General features: G+C 37.5%; 1 protein-coding gene across 1 annotated transcript in view; it reads left to right on the top strand.

Moving 5' to 3' along the window:
- LOC139450635 (alpha-1,3-mannosyl-glycoprotein 4-beta-N-acetylglucosaminyltransferase B-like) overlaps positions 1 to 24,289 on the top strand; it is a 58,292-nt gene that overhangs the window by 7,078 nt on the left and 26,925 nt on the right. The window contains exons 2-5 of the mRNA XM_071232421.1: positions 1,073 to 1,231; positions 5,464 to 5,632; positions 13,456 to 13,631; positions 23,408 to 23,541. Coding sequence (XP_071088522.1) covers positions 1,138 to 1,231; positions 5,464 to 5,632; positions 13,456 to 13,631; positions 23,408 to 23,541 — 573 coding nt within the window. The 5' untranslated portion in view covers positions 1,073 to 1,137. The remainder of the gene's footprint in view (positions 1 to 1,072; positions 1,232 to 5,463; positions 5,633 to 13,455; positions 13,632 to 23,407; positions 23,542 to 24,289) is intronic.

The following is a 24,289-nucleotide window of genomic DNA, read 5'->3' as shown; positions in this document are numbered from 1 at the left end:
TTTATTCACTTGTTTTTATACATGAGACCTAGTTACTGTTTCATGCGTGTTGATGAACTGTTGTGAAAGTGAGAAAGGTGCATTACAATTAGGGCTATAAGATTCACTCGCATATTCGGTGAATCGAACCGTATCCATTCATGAATTTAATTCGTTATTCGTGGCCACTAGAATCGAATAATTTTGAATATGCTAGCATCTGCATTTACATAACCTGTACCTAAAGATATCATAAGAACATATTATATGCATAGATTTCATCAAAGACATCACTCTTATAATATTTAGTTTGACAGTATGGTGCTCACTGGTCATTGTAGTATTTTGAGCTGAAACTAGTACCTGGATAAGTGCAGTATATAAATGTATAATATATTAATCATTAACAAACCATGTCAAATAATCTATGTTGTTAATGTTTCACTGAATATAACAAATAATACTACAGCTGCTACTTCAGACTTGTTATTGTATTCGTGAATAAATATTCGTATTAGTTACCCTATATTCGTCATCATTTTTGTTGGTATTGCTTCTGTGGTCTAGTGGTAGATCGTTTGCCTGGAGAGCGGAAGGTTGGGGGTTCAATCTCTGTCCACGTGATACCAAAAGGCATTAGAAGATGGCACACACACGCACATGCATGTCGTTATATATAATAGCAATAATCTCTGACCTGATATTAAACCTCATTTCACCTCACCTGATTTGTTTGAGGTTTTGGAGTGATAGGGAGAAACCCATATCATGTGTTGATTGAGATACATGGTCACAAGACAACATCATTGCTGACTTTTGAGAGCAAGAGTACATGACAATGTTTTTGAAATTTACCTTTTATTTCTTCTTTGACTTCATAAGGTCATTTTAAACAAATGTAATTATTCCCAGGGAGAATGAACACGGAGCATGCTTTAGGAAATGCACTGGGCGCAATATAAATTAGTATTATTATTTGCTGTTATTATTAATTTGAACCCGACTTTAACATGTTTAAACATATGTTTCCAGACAAGTCAGTGTTTGAAAGAACATGTAACTGTAAGGATGATGTTTTGTATATTTCTTTCAGTTTTGAGCTACTAACGCTCCAGTGACTATAACAGTGGGAACAGTCTCGACGTGAGCAGCTAGTCTATGCGAATGAGAGTAAAGCTGAAGAATGTTCTTATTGTGACAAGCGTCCTCTGTTTCACTCCTCTGCTTTGGCTCTCACTTTTTGCACAAAATGGTAAGTAGTTTAGTGATTGATTCTTATTCTAATCGCCTTAGTTGCCCAGTGCCGCGCCGCGATTCGCATGGCACGTCAGAAACCTATGATTGTTCGCCCCTGCATCACTTCGGGCTTTCCTCTCGCATTAAGCTGGAATAATGTTAAAAGCGGTGTTAAACCCAACTCACTCACTCACTACCTTGTGTAGAATGATCTGGATGACATTTCATGACCAGCAGCATAGCTGAGAGAATTAACAGCAAACATGTTTTGAGAAAAATTATTTCAAAATCATTTTACAAATGAGTAGCATCCCTAAGTTTGCAGTCGAAAAAAAGTGTTTCTTATACACGAATAAATACGGTAATTAGGATCAGGTGTGGTCAAGCTTTCTACGCTGATGGCATGGATCATCGTTCATGTTTTAGTTCACTGGTTTGCTTGGTCCAGACTTTATCGTTTACAGGCTGCTGACATATTATATGCCTAATTGGGTAATTGATCACAGAAATTGAATTTGTTGTGCGTTAATAACTGTTTCCCTATGAGTGGAGATCATTGGGCGCAGCAGACCTGCTGTGTCCATTGTTAAAGAGGTAGCAGATGTTGTTTTCCATTTAATTTAAATTCCCGCAATTTTTAAACAATAATAACAAATTGCGGACTGTGGTTTTGAACATGATGCACTAACCAGTGCTGACTCTGTTCACTGCTGTTATTGATCAAACAAATTAATTTTCTAGTGCCTTAATTACGTTTTCCCTGTGGGTATACTGGGACAAAATAGACTCAGATTACCCCTTGTTTCCAGCAATAGTGGATGTTGTTTTCCATTGAATCTGCATTCCAGCGGTTGGTTAGCAACAGTAAACCAATGGTTGTTAGCATGAACAAAGGTCCTTGGGCAAAGTTCGATACCTACTACACATGTACGTACTGCTGACATGTCTATCATGATAATATTTTCATAACATTTTCATGTTGTTACGGTTCACTGCATTTGTATAACTAGGTTATATGATTAACATGGATCAGTTTAATCATCATACATGTCAAATACAAGAAATTTGTCAACGTGTTCACAATGTTTATTTGGTGTGTTATCAGATCAAGAATAGAAATCTTCAGGCTTTCCGAGCCTATCCCACCTTATCAGTAATGATAAGATCTATAACTAATGGTGATTACGACTCCGTAATGTCTTGTCTTTGATGTGAAAAGAACTACCTACCAAACCCTGGCTTGGGCATGTTGATAGCCCTGATGGTTTATGGTATTACCTGCTTCCATTATGGGATCGTCTCATGATGCTTAAATATACACCTGATACATGTAGAACCATGGGATACTTAAATGACAAGAGTTATGGTGTGTCTTAGAGATGTAATAAATGGAGTATATTCAAGGCTGTAATGTGAGATTCGCTCTGGGGATGATCATTATTTTTCCGAAACAAGTTTCCAGATAATTGGCGTTTCTTTGCATTTCTCCCACGGGGAGAGATTCATTTGTAGAATAAATCCCCATAATGCCCATGCTTGTAAGAGAAGAAAAATGAGGATTGGGTGGAGTTAATCTATAACATGCCTGAGTGTGTGATAAACCCTGACATCATTGGTTGCCTGTTATATTAACCACTGGTTTGCATGTTGTTGTGATATAATTGCAATATCACAACATTCACTGTCATGGGTCTTTCAGTGCATTACATGTTCTTTAAGTAATGAGAGTGGCATCATGGCAAATTTGAGCAAGCTGCAGTGTTCAAAATTGGGGTGGGGTGACAGGATCCTTGACTTTGCTGCTATATTACCATATACCATTGTGTGTAATGCATACTTTTAAAAAAAAATATACAGCTGTGTAGAGTGGGGTGCGCGCAATACACACATGCAATTGAGTTTTGATTCTTTTTTATCAACACAAATATCAACGTGAGCACGTAACACAGTACCTGTGAAGATCCACGGTAGAATTGGTCTTCATCAACCCTTGCTTGTCGTAAAAGAGGACTATGCTTGTCGTAAGAGGCAACTAACAGGATCGCTGACTTGGTTGATGCATGTCATCGTATCTCAATTGCGTAGATAGATGCACATGATATCAATCACTGGATTGTCTGGTTCAGACTCGAGTATTTACAGATCGCCGTGATATAACCAGAATATTGCCGAGTGCGGCGTTTAACAACAAACAAATGTAACACAGCATTTCATGTTAATCCTGTTAATACACTATCTGGAAATGAAAAGTGTTCATTGTATCTCTGGACATTATGATTTCCATTCAATATTGTTAAAGTTTATGATAATTTGACAAAGTCATATGTGAACTGATCGACAGATCGCACCGACTCCCCACTATTTTCTGCAGCCATGATCAGATTACTGCTATTGATGCCATGAAATGAACCAGAGAATGGATACATATTTTTATCCTAAATGCCATACTTTGACTCATTAAAGATCATATTTGTTGTGGTTAAACTATTATATATCAATATATTGTTTTCACGATCTGCGGAAAGCCTCAGCATACTCAAACGGTGATTCATCAAACTGTTCCCTACATAGAGAAGATCCAGCAGTATACCAAAGTGCCATACTTATGGTTATTATTATTTTAAATATATATGGTAAAAGTTTTTGTTTTTTTAATTAAATTTCATTCTAATTCCAAGTAAATCTTTACAAATATATGGAGTGGACAACTTTATACATGGTAAAAGTTGCAACTATATTATTTCTTGTAAAATAATAGTTTCCAATACAGTTTCTTCCGGTCATTGCAATAAAAATCTTTAAAGTTATAATATTAGGTATATTTATCTCTATCACCTGTAGATATGGGAGGAAATGTGTGTACAGCTGATTGCTACTTCCTGCTTACTTTTATGAGACAATTACTGGTACACACAGTAATCTTAATCTCTGCACAGTAATCTTTATCTCTGCATATAAAACATAAAGCTCAACCCGTGTGCGAAATACGCATCAGTCGGAAAGCGCACGTTAAATCTCCAAAGTAAGTAAGTAAGTAAGGAAGTAGAACTGGAATTGTAAATCATCATGTCAAGTGATGTGTTTATTATGTTCTTTTCATTCACCTGAAGTAATAAGATGTAGGTTTTGACTGTGCACTATACACAAAATACCATTTCTTCCTGAAACTCGAATCCAAGAATGGGGTTTGCTTTATACTCAAGTATGCACTATAAATAAGAAACTATTGAATTCTCAGAAACCTATATCATGTACATTTTTATATCCTTTTAATGTTAGGACGTTGACATGGCTGACACTCACTCACTCACTCACTCACTCACTCACTCACTCTTTGAATGACATGATCATTTCATTAGCTTACTTAATGGAGCGTCTGCTTGGAGAGCGGAAGGTCAGGGGTTCGATCTCCGGTCGCTTCATACCAAATGACGTTTAAAGATGGTACTTGTTGTTACCAGTACTCTGTCTGGCATTCGGCATGAAGGGTTAGAACAAGGACTGATAGGCTCGGTGTCCGTATACCGTGTCTGAGTGGGGTATACATGTTAAACTGCGGCGTGGTATTTCAGTGAGCTAGCCCTATAAATCGGCATCAACCGGACTAGTACAAGCAGCCACAGACATACACACAACCTTAGATGCAACAGTAAACCCAATTTCACCTCACCTCACCCAGTCAACCAAGTCGGAGGAACTTTACCACCTGATCCATTAAGTCAGTTCTCACAACCAGCATTTAGACTAAGGTTGCTGAAGACCAATTCTAACCCTCTTGTAACTTTTTGCCAGAACCCCCACAGGGCAAAAACTTGATTATTATGGATAATAAATAGAGAATCTCACCCAAGTGTCTTTTGATATCAAATATATCAACACGAGTTGATAAAAGTGGAAAAATTCAGAGGCTTGCCGAGGATTTTTGCCACTTTTATCAACGAGTGTTGATATGTTTGATATCAAAAGACACGAGGGTGAGATTTTATTTATCATCCAACACATTCTTCCAACTTTTTCAATTTGTAGACAGTAATTAGCAGTGTCTTTAGTGAAAAAAGTACTGCTAACAGCTTCAGTTGCAGAGCCATTAGTGATGTCATTTGATTGTGACGTCATGGTAACCAGTGACGTCACAATGGTCTGCAAAGCATTGTGATGTAATTTCATTGCAGTGTGGCTTGATCTCATCCAAGCGATATCTCCTGTGGGAGCCAGTTTTGGATAATAAGATGTGTTCCTTCTTTCCAGAGCACAACCAGTATGAAGAGCTGCTAGAAAAGCGTTTCGCTGACCTGAGGGATAGGCTTCAATATGCCGAATCTTTGAACAGGCAGCGAGAAAATGACCTTTACGTCCTCAGAACACAATTTAACTACCTCCTTGAGGCTGTCTCCCACAACAATGGCACAAATAACCGGTAAGTAAACTGTGATAAGAGTCCCTCTCTTGTTCCCATGGTTACAGGTAGAGGGACACTGTAGCCTAAGGCACTGTATTTCACATTCCAGGTTTGTATCTCATGCCAGGCCATGCCAGGATCTGCTGTTCTTCTTAGAACATTAGAAACCCATGCATTATGATATTTGGTTTGTCAGCACTATTCATGCATTTGGCATGTGTTTGGAGTAACCTCATAGTTTAAGGTGACACCTGCAGGCCTCAAAGTTGTGACTAAAACAGTCACCAATTCGACTTAAATTTCAATTTGTCTACTGTCTAAAATTCAGAAGTAGCCAAATGATTACCTTGAAAATATCTTGTGGCAACTAAAGTCTGAAGACACAAAAAAGATAAAAGCTAAATGTGGAAGACATGTCTGCTAATATATATACTTGTGTATAAGTCCTGCTCAAGTCGACAATGAACAGAAATACATAAATATTAATGTAATGTATTTTAGTTCAGTTGACAATGCTCATTGGATAAGCAAGGATATACCAAAATAATCTAGTAACATAAATTGCATCATTGTCCAAATTACAAATGACCAAAATCAAGTACAGTTTCCACTGATCACTGCTAATATACAATTCCAAGACTAGTGCTATGACTTGTACATACTGTAAACAGCTTTATTTCTGCGCCGTTAAAATATTGCGAATACCACACCAAAGACAATACTGCGACAAGATATTTTTGCGAGTTGCCGTGTTGAGATGACCCCTCGATTACTAAACAATAGACAGCCTCTCTCCGAAGCTAGTTAATCTGAGTTGGCTGGAAAGTTGATAATTGATAATTGACGCAACTCAGTGTCATGACTGTGAGTTTGAATGCAAAATATATAAGAAGGATTTAAATTAAATTGCGAAATACGCATCAGTCGGAAAGCGCACGTTAAATCTCCAAAGTAAGTAAGTAAGCCAATTGCAAAGGATACTGACGCAATCAAGCGAGGTTGGAAGAAGGCATGATTACTGTGAAATAACAGTGACACTAATTGCTCTGTTTACACTGTCATTTGTGATGTATTGTGTGACCGTTCTGCATTCATTTGTGTTTTTAACTTATTGAGCAACTTGTGGTTCTGATTGATGATTTCAACATTTGATGACGTGTTGCAATGAATAAAGTATGTATGTATTATTTATACTTATTTTTGCGTTTTTAATTTTTGCGATTGAGTCTCGTTCGCAAAACTCGCAATATTAAAACGGTTGCAAAAATTTCCCAGTTTACAGTATTATAATAGTTATTTGATGAAGATAATTTCAGATGCTTTTGGCTACCTACAATATTGGTTTGACTTCTTGATTTTACCATTGGCTACCAGGAAAAAAATGCTTATAGCGATATGGCTACTTGTTAAAAATTTAAACTTTTAAGCCTGCACCCTGGATCAGTGTTAGACATGAAAGTGGTCCTGGGTTCCTTTAGTTTTTCTTCTATACTATTTGAATCTACCGTATTTGACGTAATAAGCACCCCGCACTAATAAGCGCCCAAGGCGATATTTGCTAATATATTGGCTAGTTAACAATCCCAATTAGCACCCTTTCCAATTGATCAATGTACACAAGACTTATTTATTCGTGTATAATACGCACTCGTGTGTTATATGCACCCTTAATTATAAAATTAAATATAAAATATATATTTCGTGTATAATACACACAGATTCTTCTTTTAAATCATTTCAGGCTCTCAGCATAAACCACAAATTTTACAATCTTTCAACTCTGTTTTTTTCCACCAAAACCTTATTCTAATAAGAGCCCCCTATTTCTAATTTTGAGAGCGCCCTGGGCGCTTATTACGTCGAATACAGTAATTTGTTTTTGACAATAGGGCTGTGGCAAGGACCAACTGGTTATATTGCCGAAACTATTCAAAGTGTCTTTGAGCTATATTTAAAGTGCCGTAAAGATAACTCACTAGCTCACTATCCTGTGTCATATAATTGAGGCACAGGATGTGAAGATCGAGCAATGTGCCTTTTGGGGAGCCTTAGGAACTGGTTATAATGATAAGGTGACTTTTGGGGAGTCTAAGGAACTGGTTATAATGATAAGTGAGTGAGTGAGTAAGTTGGGTTTAATGCTGCTTTTAACAGTATTCCAATTATATTGTGGTGTGTCAGCTTAATGTGGGAGGAAAGCCCAAAGTGATGCAGGTCTCAGACATTTACCACTTTGGTGAAACCCACGAGCACGGGTATGGTGCTCACAAACCTAGAAAAATAATTGGGGCGAACTGGGATTCGAACCCACAATCATAGGTTTCTCGTGTACCCATGGATGCAACTCTCCACAGCGAATCGCGGGGCCTGAGATGACTGGGCCACCTGTGCCCCCTTATAATGATAAGAGGTAGTAGGGTAACCAAGTGGTCGGAGTGTTTGCTCATCATGCCAAACGAAAGGATACAATTTTTCCCATGGTTACACCATTTGGAAACCCATTTCTGGTGTTCCCACTATGATATTGCTGGGATATTGCTAAAGTTGCATAAAACACAACTCACTAACTTGGCCATTTGAAAATGAGCATCCCAAACTGTAACGGTGGTAACAGAAGACAGCGTCAGCATCCAGTATACAAAAATTATGTCTTGTTTAATGTTTCATCCCATCATGGCTCCAAGATGATAAATGTATAAAGCACTTATTGTCCAGGTGTTTTTGGTATTATACGCGTTATAGATATCATGAATAAAAATTGAATATTTTTTCCCCTTGAATATGATATTTACAATACGTATACACCATCGGATAATAATCAATGTTAAGTACATATGCTGAAACACAATGAGACAGATAATCAACTTTAACTAAAACTCAGAAAAGACCATCTCCAAACATATCAAATGAGATTCAAACATGTATGACGACATTGTTGTGTTTGATTGTCTCATGCCTACTTACCCAGAACAACTTAATTTGATTTTTGTGTCCATTTTGCCAAATATTATGAAAAATTGAATATGTATTTTCAAAGTGTTTCAGTATACATTTATTTACTGAAATTACAGCATATGTATATAATGCCAGATTAATTACCATGTGTCAAATGCGTTGAAGCCGCACATAGAGAAACACCATTCTGAACTAGGAATGTTATGGTGTTGTTTTTAAGCAAGTAAGTATAGCTAGGTGAACTCATTTGCATATTTATTGGATGTTTACACCATGTTTATCAGATTGGTTTATCACATAGATAACACTATTCATTATATGATAGATTCTTGTATATATCCTCAAACTGTTTAATCTAAAAACTAGCTCAGCCCTGTTGTGTCTCATGCCAAGTGTCTAGGGCACATGAATTTCATATGGCGAGCGTCATTGCAAGCTATTTGAGATGTGTACCTAGTATCCCATGCTCCTGTGTGTGGTATGAATCATATCCCTTTATTGTTTACATTAATCATGTAACAAGGTCCCATGGGGTTGAATATAGTCCCCATCTTTAGAAAGCATTTGATATGTTTCCCCTATATTCCCTACCCGGCTTAGTACAGGCTGTATCACCACCCCCTGTATTGTCAAGATCGAGTTTCTATTCATTCGCTCATGGGCCTATATCTACTCAGCATTATAACAAGGTATATTCTATGTATCCCTTATATTCTCTACCCCCATGTGATATGTGTTGTATCACAACCCCCTGTATTGTATCCCTTATATTCTCTACCCCCATGTGATATGTGTTGTATCACAACCCCCTGTATTGTATCCCTTATATTCTCTACCCCCATGTGATATGTGTTGTATCACAACCCCCTGTATTGTTCACTTCGGCAAGTTTCTAATACATGGCTCATGGGCTTTCATGTCGTCAGCATTATAACAAGGCATTTGCTATGTATCCCTTATATTCCCCCCCCCCCCCCATGTGTCATGTCACAAACTCTTGTACTGTTCACTTCCGTAACAGTCTCACAAACACAATATCACATAGCGCTTTAAACAGCACAAGCATAGCTGAAAGATAAGCATGTGAGTATGGAGGGCCCCATTGTTGGTTTGGTGTTGGGTTCCCCCTTGACCTGAAACTCTTCCAGTGTGTCAACTTTCCACTGTCAACTTCTTGCTTTAACTGTCTGCTTCTTGCCAAGCTGTACACATGCTGCACAAGCTTTCCCACACAGGCCCTGTAAATATTAAACAGGTGCATGCCTCTCAAAACTGACACACACTCAACAAACTGAACATGCTGAAGCCAACATTTGAATTTACTTTCTTTGTGGGCTTATTAGAAAGTAAATTCTACAACCCCTTTCACTGCTATATATTGTGGCTTTTGTCAATTTTTGTTGAACTTAGTTCTTTTTGTTACAGCACAATTATTTTTTTTTCTGAGACAATGTTAGAATTCATTTATAAATGATTTGCCTGCAAGTTTGGTACATATGTAATGTTCAAGGTTTAAAAGTCAACCTTGACAGTATTTGGGGCTCACTTGGAATAGAAAAAAGTGATGAGATGAATGTTAACATTGTTTATTTCCACAACATTAAAGGGGACGGTCGGGTAGACGAGTAGACTAGTTCGTTCGTCACTCCGAAAAACCCGGGTACAATGGGTACAATGTGTGAAGCCCATTTCTGGTGTCCCCCGCCATGATGTTGCTGGGATATTGCTAAAAGTGACATAAAACCATACTCACAGCAATAAAGGATGGTGATACAAAACAGTTTTAGAAAAAAACTATAACCATAACTCCATTTAGTAATAGGGGGCACAGGTGGCCCAGTCGTCTAAGGCGCCGCGATTCTCTGTGCAGATTTGCGTCCCTTAGGCACGCCAGAAACCTATGATTGTGGGTTCAAATCCCGGTTCGCCCCGATTATGTTTCTAGGTTTGTCAGCACCATACCCGTGCTAGTGGGTTTCACCAAAGTGGTAAACGTCTGAGACCTGCATCACTTCGGGCTTTCCTCCCACATTAGGCTGACACGGCGTGATATGACTGGAATACTGTTAAAAGCAGCGTTAAACCCAACTCACTCACTCATTTAGTAATATTTTATTAACGATGTTGAATCATAATCCATAGGTCGCATTTAAACTTACATTTTGCATGTAAGTTAACAAAATAAATTATTACATTGATGTCGTTGGGTGTGTAAATGATTTATGAGTTTCATCTAATATCTTTGGCATGTTCAGTATTCTGGGGTGAGAATCTTCCACGAATCTGTAAATTTCCAAACATTTTATTGACTGCAAATGTGTTAAAATCTCATGGCTTTCCCCTAAACACATGCTAAGCACCCCCAAATAATATGGACCATGCTTCAATGCAAAGACGTTTCAGCTAAAAAGGAAAATGTCCATTCTCATTCCTGAGTATTGAAACAGACTAAATAGTTTTAATTTTGAAGTAAGTAGCTTCATCCTAATATTAAATTTATGATTTAAATATTAGGAAAAATCTTTGCATCTCTGTGTCAGTGGAATGTACATCCAACGACACTAATTGTCCTATGGCAGTTAGTGGTTGGAAAATACACTGATTGGTAGGTGGATCGCGATATTTTACTTCCCGATACAAGTATCGATCACAGTCGCACACTAAGTACAAAATATTGATTCATACCTTTAATGTTTACTTGAATGGCTGTTACACCAAACACTAATTAATGGAAAAAAATAGTATTTTCATCCTTTGCCTCATACTTGACACTGCCAGCTAAAAATCCTCACGGTGCCAGGTATTTGACTATCCTGTATATGAAAAAGATGGCTTATACACCACAGATAAGAGCACTTACAAGTATAATGATACGTATCAGATTGTACAGTTGGTGTATCGTCCCGACCCTAATGCCAGTGACATCATTTTTTGTTTGTTTGTTGTTTAATGACGCACTCAGCAATATTCCAGCTATATGATGGCGGTCTGTAAATAATTGAGTCTGGTCTCAATATCATGAGCACACAATTGAGATATGATGACATGCATCAACCAAGTCAGCGAGCCTGACTACCCAATCCCGTTAGTTACTTCTTACAACAAGCATAGTCGCTTTTTATGACATGATGGAAGGGCCTCAACATGAATGGGAATCCATCTTGTTTGCAATTGCCCAAATCTTTGATTCAAGTGCTGTGCTGTTTGCCTGTGTTGTCACTCCCCAACTGTGCGTAATTCTATATTGAGATTCCTCTTGGCTTGCCTTGGAACACGTCTTTGTGATCTTTATCTCTTGTGATCTCTTTTTGTGTGTATTATCACAAAGCCTGGGCTAAAATGTATGAGAGCATGTGTGATAAATTAATCACTTTGAGTTTTCTCTTGTAGTGTGGCATAAGCCATGCTTCAGGTTTCCAGGGCCGAGTTATGAAAAAAGAACACCACCCCTGATACAGATAATGATTACAATGTGAGCAGTACATGAGTAGGGGTAGCAGTTACAACATTGACTTGCCATACCTAAGATTCAGATTTGATTCCCAACATCGGTAGAATACAGACACACACACAGACACACATACCAGTCCCAGACACATTCTGCAGTAAAATTACCAACATTCTGCAGCTAAAAGCATAACCTTTTTCCCCTAAAAGAATTAATACAAACTCCTTTTTTTCTTCAAAATTCTTAATCTGTAGCAATTAGACTTGAATCTAAATCCAAAGTGAAATAATTCCACAGACTGTCATTATAATCAGTTATACTTGGATGAGACATTAAATTATGCAAATAAATATATATGAGAGGGTTTGCTTGAGTGAGTGAGTGAGTGAGAGAGTGAGTGAGAGATATGGAGGGGAGCGGGAAGTCAATATTGCAGCAGTATCACGGACCCATTGTACAAAATACATTTACATTATATTTATCTAAGAGTTACCTAATTGAAAAAAAATCACAAGTCATTATTTAAATTTTTTTTACAGAGCTTAAGATAAAACTTACATCATATTTATACATTTTCTTGACCCAGGCCTCAAAGTTTAAATTTTTACCAAGTAGCCATATGGCTACAAGTACTTTTTTCCAAGTAGCCAGTGGTAAAATCAAGAAGTCAAGCCAATATTGTAGGTAGCCAAAAACATCTGAAATTGTCTTTATCAAATAACTATTATAATATGTACAAGTTACAGCACTAGTCTTGAAATTGTATATTAGTGGAAACAGTACTTGAATTTTGTTACTTGTGACTTGAGCAATGATGCAATTTATGTTACTAGATTATATAGGTATATCCTTTCTTATCCAATGAGCATTGTCAACTAAAATAAACTACTAAATACATTAATATTTGTTTTTTGGTTCATTGTCGACTTCAGAAGGAATTATTTGCGAGTACAATTATTAGCAGAGGTGTTTTCCAAGATCAGCTAATATTTATTTTTGTGTCTACAGATCCGTAGCAATAGAATTTAGTCGCCACAAGATATTTTTATAGGCAGTCATTTGGCTACCTCTGTCCTTTTAGACAGTAGACAAACTGAAATTTAGGTCACATTGGCTACCATTTTAGTCGCAACTTTGCGGCCTGTGACCTTAAACGTGAATAACATGATTGAATGTGGAATCCAATTCACATCAGGAACCTATTTAAATCCTTAAAACTTTGCTATTTCCTAACTATTGTACTTGGTAAACAGTTCGCCTGCAGACTGACAGTGATTAGGAAGGAAATATTCAAGTATGGGCCATTCATTTTACTGAATTGGCCATTGATAACTGCAATGGGGACAGGGAGAAAAATGGCTGACTTTGCTGTTGCAATAAGCCCAAAGTTCTCTCTCATTCACTTCAATTTGAGTTTATTATTTCAATCTTACTTCAGGTCTTCAATGGGAGGTCTTCCACACAACGTCAATGATTACTTGAGAAACTTAAGTGGTATTGGTCCCGGACAAGACAGCATCCACTTGCCTAGTATCTTCACATATCTTCCATACCTGGTGGGTCGACCAGAGCGCATGCGGCCAGCATATCGTCTCACACAGGGGAGACATGGAGGTAAGTCTGTCAGTTTCCTTTATGCAGACAACCCTGTTATCTTGGGCTCACACCTCACAGAAGACCTGGGTCTCCTCTCATGGGTTCTCACATCACACAGAAGACCAGTGTCTGTTCTCACAGGTTCTCATGCCACACAGAAGACCCAGGTCTCTTGGATTCTCACATCAAACAGAAGACCCAGGTTTCTTGGGTTCCCACATCACACAGAAGACCCAGGTCTCTTGGGTTGTCACATCACACAGAAGACCCAGGTCTCTTGGGCTCCCATATCACACAGCAGACCCAGGTCTCTTGTGTTCTCACATCACACAGAAGACCCATGTCCAAGCTATTCTATCAGATATACATAGTATAAATGTATGAAGTGAAACCCTCTTATTATTTTGGGTAGCCAAGTGGTTAAACCGTTTGCTCATCACGCTGAAGACCCGGGTTCAATTCGCGACATGGGTACAATGTGTGAAGTCCATTTCTGGTGTACCCCGCCGTGATATTGCTGGAATATTGCTTAAAGCGGCGTAAAACCATACTCACTCACTCACTCACTTTTGGTTCAATCCCCAGCTGCGTCATACTAAAAGCCGTTAAAAGGTGGTACTTGTTGCTACCCTGTCTAGCGCTCAGCATTAAGGTCAGCTTTGATAATACTGCATACTGTGATTGAGTAGGGTAAACTGCGGCATTGTATCTCAGTGGGCTAGCACTATAAATTGGTATAAGTCCATACTAGTACAAGCGCGTGCGCTCACGCACGCACGCACGCACGCACACACAGAGTGGTACTGTCTGTAATAAAGGTGTTCACATATATACTACACAAAACATGTTAAAGAACACCCACAATTAAAAGGCTGTGTGTTGCAATTCCCAACAGGCATGACACATTAACTAGAGTCATATGAAACAATCAAGTGTTACATTCTGTGCCAGAAACTGTCGAGGCTACTAGCCCAAACTAGCAACATCATTTTACATCAATTTTAGTTCTATTTATGGACTAATATTTCTGAGCTCAGTAAGGGGCAGTCGGGTAGCCTAGTGGTTAAAGCGTTCGATCGTCACACCGACGACCCGAGTTCAATTCCCGACATGGGTACAATGTGTGAAGCCCATTACTGGTGTCCCCGGCCGTGATATTGCTGGAATATTGCTAAAAGCGGCGTAAAACAATACTCACTCACTCTGAGCTCAGTAGACCGAACACAATTTTACTAGACTCAGGCTTTGGACTTGTGGCTATTGTTGCAGACTCTTGTTCTTTAACTTCTATTGAGTAGTATGAAATGGAAAAGGGTTAATAATAATATTGGACACCATGACTAGGATTTAAGCTTAACAATATCGAGAAAATTATTCTTGTCGACAGTACAATTACATACCTTGTTTACACCATTTTTAATGAGCATATGGTGTCCTATCAGAATATGTGACCCTGAGAGAAAAGGTACGGAACGCAAGCCCTTTGATGGAGGTGACACAACCTTGAATATATAGAGTGGGGCTTATGTCTTGTTGATCCAGCATGTAGGAAATGATAATGTTATGACAGTCTCAAACAGTTTTACATGGCTAAAGAAGAAAAGTATCTTAGCAGGGAGTAGAGACTGAGGCTTATTTTGAGACATTATTGTCGGTATCCTGCAGTGATTAAAAGATATAATTACACCATCTCAAGTCACACTTTTGTGATAAAGGTTTTACATGTTTTGGAAATGTGTATAATTTTTATTTATTTGATATATATACACATGATATAAGAAATTATTGTATCTTAGTACAGTCATATCTCTTACCTCATGAAATAATTAACAATTTAAAGGTCCTTATCAATATGAAAATGTCATAACTAGCAATACAGTAAAAGTTCACAAGTAAACTTGTAACCAAAGGATCTCCACTACTTAAACCACTTAGATATGAGAAAAACAACTTTTAATTCTATCTTATTCTATCACATTTGAATTATATTTTTTAAATTTTGTTGAAATATCTTTATGTTGTCAGTGAAATATACTTTTCTATCAAACATGTCAAAGGGTGAAGAGGACATTGATAATAGAATGATAGAATGAATAGTTGTTGGTTATTCAACATTTTCAATCACAACTCGGTGTCTGACTACTGGCAGGTCTAACTAACACGACTTGTGGGGGAAACATTAGTCTTGCATGGATTCAATAGAGATGATTTTAGGTTCATAAGGCATGAGGGGGCACGGATGGCCCAGTCGTCTAAGGCGCTGCGATTCGCTGTGCAGAGTTGCGTCCCTTGGGCACGCCAGAAACCTATGATTGTGGGTTCGAAACCTGGTTTGCCCCAATTATGTTTCTAGGTTTGTCAGCACTATACCTGTGCTCTTGGGTTTCACCGAAGTGGTAAACGTCTGAGACCTGCATCACTTCAGGCTTTCCTCCCACATCAAGCTGACATGCCGTGATATAACTGGAATACTGTTAAAAGCGGTGTTAAACCCAACTCACTCACTCACTCACTCACTCACTCATTCATACGGCATGTACACTTGTGACTGATATTGTGACATTCCAGTACTCTGAACACTTTTGCCGTAGTGCTATGTACAATTTAAAAGTTCAGGTCAATCCAAATGATCATTGGCTATATTTCATTTAACATGTTCAGGAAGTAATTCGTTATGACATCCATTAGAACAGATTCAATGAACTGTATGCGCAGGAATCTACAATTACACAACCAAATATAATTCGTTATAACAATATTGTTTATATGGACTTTAATGTTTCTTGAGTATGAATGAGTCAGTGCTATTTTCACTGTATTATACTTCCTTATTTTTTGTGCTCTACACATTCAGTTCCGTGTTGATTAAATACATAGAGAGTATTAGATTAAATTTGTATTTTACAAGCCTTTGGTGAGCATAAACCATATTTTTCTTCCTAATAAATATAAAATATTCATGTAACAAAAAAAGGGATAATAATCTGTTTATCACATTGTGTCTGTGTCCTTAGAAAGCACCTATGACCACAAGTTCTGAGCGAACTGCCAAATATATGATATGCCAAATGATTTGAAGCCATGTTTGTTGCCATCTTACAACAAAACATTGGGAAACTCCTATGTAAGCATATCGGGAATGTTAGTCCATAGTTTATTGAGAAGGAAGGCATCACATTGAATACAGTTTGAAAGTAGTTCTTGCTAGGAGACCTCATTTGCATATTTAATCATGATTCTAACTTTATTGGATTAAGTTTAATCTGAATTTTAACTTTTTTTGTGTGTTATATCAGGGTTATGTAAAATCTAAGCCTGAAACTAAATTGTAACTTATATCCTGTTTTTTTTTTACTTATTTGAATAAAAGGATGTGAGCCACATGAGCTATAATGTATCGTGTATTCCAAACTAACATTGGATGCTCTGTCATATCAAACAGTACACTGCAGAAATACATTTCACTGTTTGAAAAGAAAAGGCTTTCATAACCGGGTACATTCATTTGAATTCTCCTATCCTGGCAGTTTGTTTGGGGCCCAGTGGTGATAACTCCTGTCCCAAGTGCATGTGCATTTACGAATATGCCTTTGTTTCCTATTATTCATACAGATTACTGGCAAAACTAATTCATCTTTCATGAAAGCCAAATGTTGGTCATTGTTTGTCCCTATTGACTGACGCTGCATTAGACTTGAATGTATGACTCCAGCATGTCCAATAAACACAGGCACAAGAGACTGTTGATATGATATCTGTTTACCACTGAGGTGTGAATGATTTGTTTAGTGCATTGACGTAATATTTTCATTGGTAGATGCATATTCAACAGATAAGATTTTTTTCAAGGATCGGCTCCAGTGTTCAATGAATAGTTTCATATGCAATGAATTTATTAGTTCATTTCACTTATATTTTGTATTGGAATTTGGAACTGAACACACAGTATTTTTAGCACCACTGATTCAAATTAAGTCAGTGTGCATATCATTATTAAGGGTACCAAATGTTCATTGACAACTGAAATAATCCCAGAAAACATAACAGTGCCTGAATATATCTTACCGTGAATATTGAAGGAAAGAGAAAACAAAACAACAATTTCATTACTTTAATCTATTCTATTAGTTTGGATTTGTGCTAGACATAGAAACTAAAATAAAAATACCCAATTTTGTGGTCAAGCCTTAGTCTGCAGAGTGGGGAATGTACAATATCATATATCCTCTTGTAATTCTGTATCTCTCTATAGCCTGTATTGTTGCTGAATGTTTGTTTAGATTCATGGGGCAGTGTGGCCCCTGTGATTTATTGACTTTAAGAATTCATTATCCATACAGTGTGGATACAGGTGGACTTGAAAGACGTGATTGTATGTTAAGAGTGAAGGCGTTTTTTTTACTGAAAATATGGTAATCTTTTTCTTTAAGCATATTTTATTGCGAAAGATCAAGGGGATTGAGCACAGGTGACACTCACACTCATTGTGTTGACGTAACACCGGAAATTCCATGACAAATCTGTACTGAATTATGAAATTTAACTTTGTTATTACACTATCTGGTTATATTTGTAATCTATTTTATTAATTTTATTCAAAATTACATTTAATAGTGTTTACATTAAATGCCACACTTTGACTCATTAAAAGTCCTATTTGTGGTAGTTTGACTATTATATGTCAACATAACATTTTTTCTAGTCCGCGGGAATTCTCAATGGTGGCAGGTCAAATTGTTGGATTCTTAAAAAATATTTGTCAATAACAATTAGCTGCGCCAAAGCACTACACTTACGGTTGTTATTTTTAAAAATATTTATGTTAAAAGCTGCAAATAAAAAATCCAAGATATTGGAATATATTATTTCTGAAAAAATAAGGGTTTCAAGTATAACTCTTCCAACTGTTGCATCAGCATTCTTTGAAGTTATATTATTGTGTATTTTTTTTAACCGAATTTGTAGATTTGTAGAAAACTTGAGTACAGCTGATTGCTGTTTTTGGCTTAGTTTGCAAAAAGATACACTTGTTAATCGTAAACAGGAAATTCAATTTATATGGTAAATCATCATATCTACTGATATTTAATCTCAAATTTCACATTTTTATTAACCAATTACTACTGTTATCACCTAAATTCCCTGAAGGGATATGATGTAGTTTTTAACCGTGCACTCGGTCACCCCTGTAAGTCATGTATACACTAATCAGCAACAAAAACACTTGTCATTCTGGCTGCACCTCTTTATCTCATATTCTTTGTTATGATATGCGGTCTCAGGTTGTAATGTCTGGCAAGTACTTTCTTGAAAATAACCGGTTGGCAAATTTAAAAACGTCTGGTTAGCACTTTTTTCAAATGAGACATTTTGCAGTCACAACTGGACAAGTCCAGTGCACAGACCGGTTTCCTGATCCCTGGTAAAAGGCGTCTACATTTTCTGAATATTTACATTCACTTTCTTTTGCTTTAGGTTGAAGTTGTATAAGTTCAGTGACTTGGAAAGAAATAGGACATTTGTAATTATTGCAAAAGATTGATGCTGATAACAATAGCTGGACCCATTATTTCACAATATTCCAGATTGCTTTCATAGGCAATTGTTGCACTCTTAATACATGAAAATATGTAACATACCACACCCTTGTAATATTACAGTATATCTCATTGGTTGCCACTTTATATTCCCCAGCTGATAACTGACCACATTATCACTTGATTTGAAACACTTGTTTACATTGTGTGTAAGTTATCAGAACCATATGTTTGAAGCTCTATGGTTGCCACTGACCTTCTGGCATGGTTTGGATGACCAGCTTGGGTTACCTCTGTTGTTTCCCATCACATACATCTAAAACATAAAGACATTGATCAAACGATAGGAAATTGGAAAATAACCCTTTAGGGGTGATGAGGACAAATGATAGGACCAGTGTGCTGTTAAGTATTATTGCACTGTAGGTAATTCCTTAAGGGAAGTTAACCCTTTAGAACTTGTACCTTCCGATGCCAATTTTTCTGATCCAGGGTAAAAAATCCATGGATTAATTTGGAACTAAAAGCTGCAGTGTTTTCTTTGCAGACCTAGAGTTAATATGATGGTATAAATAGTTGCTAGTGTGGTATAAATAGTTGCTAGTGGGTTTGGCCTTTCAATGATTTACCTTCTGCGTGATGTTAACCCAAGCATTTGACGTAGTCCAAACCCAGATCCCCAGGCAAAAAATATATTTGCATGTGTTTGTAAGATAAAACATGAAAATGATTATACAGAAAAATCACACGTTGATGTTTATTGATATTTTCTCAGCTTTCATTAAAATGATAATGGGGGTATTGTTATTAAGATCGTATCTGACGTTATAGTGCATAAGCATTTCGTTTACGTTATTAATGTCAGTGCTAATGCTTTTCTAGCTGATGTAGAATTCCCAAATGTTTGCCTACTTGATAAAGAGCATTGATATAGCATTGTCCAAGATCTATTCTTCATTTCCCTCACTCATTACTCACAGTTTAATGTAAATAAAACCCATGCCAAATCAACAACTTTATTCCACCTTGTTCAAGAATCCAGCCATATTCCATCCATATTAAGTGTGTGATTGTATGCAATTGGCCATGATCATGATGATAGGCTCTAGGATTTATCAAGGATTGTATAATAAATGCACATGGTTGGCAAATTAGGGGAATAAAAACCTCCTTTTTTAAATCTGCATAAAGAGTCTGCATTCAGGGTATTTAGTTTTCAATAAAATAGGTGTTTTAGAATCTAAATATTTTAATCTAACTGTCCAATTGCGAAAAGAAGGGGTTACTAGATGCTCTTATGGACCATGTTCAATCAGCTACCACTCCAAATTCACTCTTTACAAATGAAGCATAAAGGGAAATCTCAACAGTTTTGCTTCCAAGTATGATTGAAAGTGATAAACTGTTTTATTGCTTTAACCACTTATAAATGAGACATTCATCCACAGGAGCATCATAATCTCTAAGTGTGCTAACTTTCGGGCGAATGAACACAGCACATTTACTTGTTTCCCTCAATTTCTATGGCACAGCAGTCCCGTATTCCATACAGCAGTGCTCTCATTAAATTTTGTTTGAAGCAATAAGCGACCTGTTGTAGAACGGAAATGTTTTCTTTTTTGTTTGATATCTAACATTGCATCTTTGACTATTTGAAATGAAACGTATGATTCTCGTCTGCACTGCTTCATTTTTAGCAGACTCATGAAGTTCCGAGGTAGAATAGTCCTCTGCAACCCATGCTTGCCGTAACAGGCGACTATGCTTGTCGGAGGGATCGGTTGACCAGGCTTGCTGACTTGGTTGATGCATGTCATTGTGTCCCAATTGTGTGGATCAATGCTCATGATGTCAATCACTGGATTGTCTGGTCCAGACTTGAATATTTACAGACTGTCGTCAAATAGCTGGAATATTGCAGAGTGCTGTGTTAAACAACAAACCATCATTTTTAGCATAAACAAAACCATAAAGTATGTCATTAAACTTGTTAAAGTGACCCAACTCACAACATTGTGAGTTATGCAGTGAACACCAAACCATGCAAGTTGACTTCTTTATGATTAACAAACCATCTTGCTTACAACATCACGTAGCTACAGTTAATATGCAATAAGACCAGGTCCGTGGCACTTTGGGATAAGATGATTAAGGACTGGTCAGCTCGGCTTGGAAGTCAGTGGTTTGATCCCTGGTCGAGTCATACTATAAGGGGGGCGGTCGGATAGCCTAGTGGTTAAAGCGTTCGCTCGTTACGTGGAAGACCCGGGTTCGATTCCCGACATGGGTACAATGTGTGAAGCCCATTTCTGGTGAACCCCGCCGTGATATTGCTGGAATATTGCTAAAAGCGGCGTAAAATCAGACTCACTCATTCATACTATAAGGCGTTAAAAGATGGTACTTGTTGTTAACCTCTCAGCATTAAGGGGCTAAAACAAGGACATGTTGGCTGGAGTCAGTCTGAGTGGGGTATTCAGTGGGCTAATATTATAAAACCTGCATTGTTCCTGTCTAAGTACAAGCAGTCACACACAGAGACACACTTCACCATATAAGTGCGGTAATCTTGAATGCAACATTAAACCCCATTTCACCTCACCTAATATGCAGTAAAACAACAGTTGTTTTTAACTTTTTATGAGTATTTAGGAATAATGTGATAGATAAACAGGGTTCTCATTTTACTTAGTCCAGTCTGGACCGATTTAATTTACCACTGACTCTGGCTATCAGTCATTTCCATATTCTAGATTCCAGTGTTGTCAAGATCTTCTCCAGTATCCATCTCATCCAAGATGTGGGACACTGAGATTGGCAATTGTGTTTGTTGTGATAAAATGGCTGTTGGGAGGTCATGACCTTTTCATCCTTCTTTGACTGAAGATTTGAATCTCTGAAGTTCAGTATATTCTTATCTTCAATATCACAAGTTTATCATGAACTTTTGGCATAGATGAAGATTCTGTGTTCTAGATTGCTTTGTTGTCACACATTTCGTCCAGCATTATATGGAAGATTCCAGATGAGATTTGATCCCAAGGAAGCTCTGCGTGTGGTAGGAGATCCCTTAATGGATCAGGTGTTCATGCTGTGTAGATTGTTGGTCATAATATTAGTCATGGGTTTCCAGACTGCTGTCATATTAGTAGAATATTGCTGACTGGAACGTTGAAAAACAAACAAACATAAGTCATCGTTGAATATCTAGAAATATTATTCACAAGGGTAGATAAATTGTGCAATAACTTTTCAATATTTGCACATGTGTTGTTGTTTTTTCAATTCTCAATGTTGATTGGTTTGTTGATTCCACATGATGTCATAGTGCTTCATTATTGATTAAAATATGATATGATATGACATCATCCATTGTTCATGATGTCACAAAACCATAGAATTACAAGTCATCCGGCCCTCGTGAATGAAGCCAAGGCTAATTGACTTCCACCATTCTTTCACCATGTTCTCTTGGGAAAGTACAATGTGAAGCACATTTCTGGTGTCCCCCGCCATGATATTGCTGGAATATTGCATAAAGCGACGTAAAACCATATTCACTCACTCACACTCACTCACTCACTTGGGAAAGATCTGTAATTCCTCGTAGCTGATCACCTCCATGGTCTAGTGGTAGAGCAGTGAGAAAAGTCTGGGGTTTCATCCCCAGCCACATCATAATATAAGACGTTAAAAGATGGTACTTGTTGTTACCCTGTCTGGTGCTCGGTATTAAGGGGCTAAAACAAGGACTGGTTGGCTCAGAGTCAGTATACTGTGTCTGAGTGAGGTATTCATGTTAAACTGTGGCATGGTATCTCAGTGAGCTAGCACTATAAATCTGCATTAGTCCGGACTAGTACAAGCAGCCACACACTCACACACCTGCATGTACGTCGTTATATAAGTGCAATAATCTTAAATGCAATGTTAAACCCCATTTCACCTCACCTCCTCAAAGCTGATTTGTCTGACATAATTTGAAATATTTTTCAAGAACAGTCCTTAGCAAATATTAAAGAAACTTTGCCACTTGCATCTTGTTTGCTGTCAAAGCAGTAATCAAGGAAAAACATTTTTGTGGCTTGTTGATCATGTTCATAATAGGTTAGTGAATGAGGGTCTCAAAAGAGGGTTATTCTATTGTTGAGAAACAGTCATTGTCAGAAAAGTTAAAAAAACCAAAGTTGTTCACTGTATTAAAGATCTTTTTGATGTAGTGAATGATATTATATCACAATATGTTTTGTATTTCAGTTTCCATAGTGATAGGTGTTCCTACAATCAAACGTGACAAGGTTACCTACCTCACACAGACATTGCGGTCCCTTGTGAATGAACTGAACCCTGAGGAGAAGGATGACTGCCTCATCATTGTCTTCATAGCAGAGGTGGGTGCAGTGTTTCTACGGTAACTATGTGAATCAGGTGTAACACCGCTTTTAACAGTAAGTCTGTTATGTCTTATGTGATATTGCTGGAATATTGCTAAAAGCGGCGTAAAACCATACTCACTCACTCACTCATGCTGTGTCAGGGCCTCGGGGGCATCACACAGGATGGCCCAGTCATCTAAAGTGCTGTATTTGCTCTGCAGAGTTGCGTCCCTTGAGCATGCCAGAAACCTATGATCGCTGCTTTTCAATTTATAAATGTTGTTGCTCATTTCTATCAAAATTATATATTCAGAGACTAAGCATTTAGTCTACATCCATTGTTTTGTGGGTTTGAATTCCAGATTTGTCTTATTTTGATTCTTGGTTTGTCAGCACCAGTGCTCGTATGTGGAGAGGGGTATTAATTAATGATAGTCGATAAAAAAGCTGTTATGGTTTCTCTTATATTTTATTGTTTGTTTGTTGTTTAACACTGCACTCAGCAATATTCCAGATATATGATGGCGGTCTAACGGGATTGGGTGGTCAGACTAGCTTGTGGGGTAGCCTAGTGGTTAAAGTGTTTGCTCATGGGTACAATGTGTGAAGCCCACTCTCACTCACTCACTCACTCACTCACTCACTCACTCACTATGGTTGAAGGCAAAAATTCTCTCTCAAGTGTTAATAAATCTTATGAAGGTGAGCTTCTGTACCTATGGTAATCTGTAAACAAAATAACGGATGTGTATGTTTTTATGTT

The sequence above is a fragment of the Haliotis cracherodii genome, unplaced genomic scaffold (genome assembly GCF_022045235.1).
Source record: "Haliotis cracherodii isolate W230 unplaced genomic scaffold, xgHalCrac1.p SCAF_8, whole genome shotgun sequence".
Classification (NCBI taxonomy): Eukaryota; Metazoa; Mollusca; class Gastropoda; order Lepetellida; family Haliotidae; genus Haliotis; species Haliotis cracherodii.
Note: the sequence above shows the minus strand (reverse complement) of the source record. Positions and strands in the feature narration are given on the sequence as shown.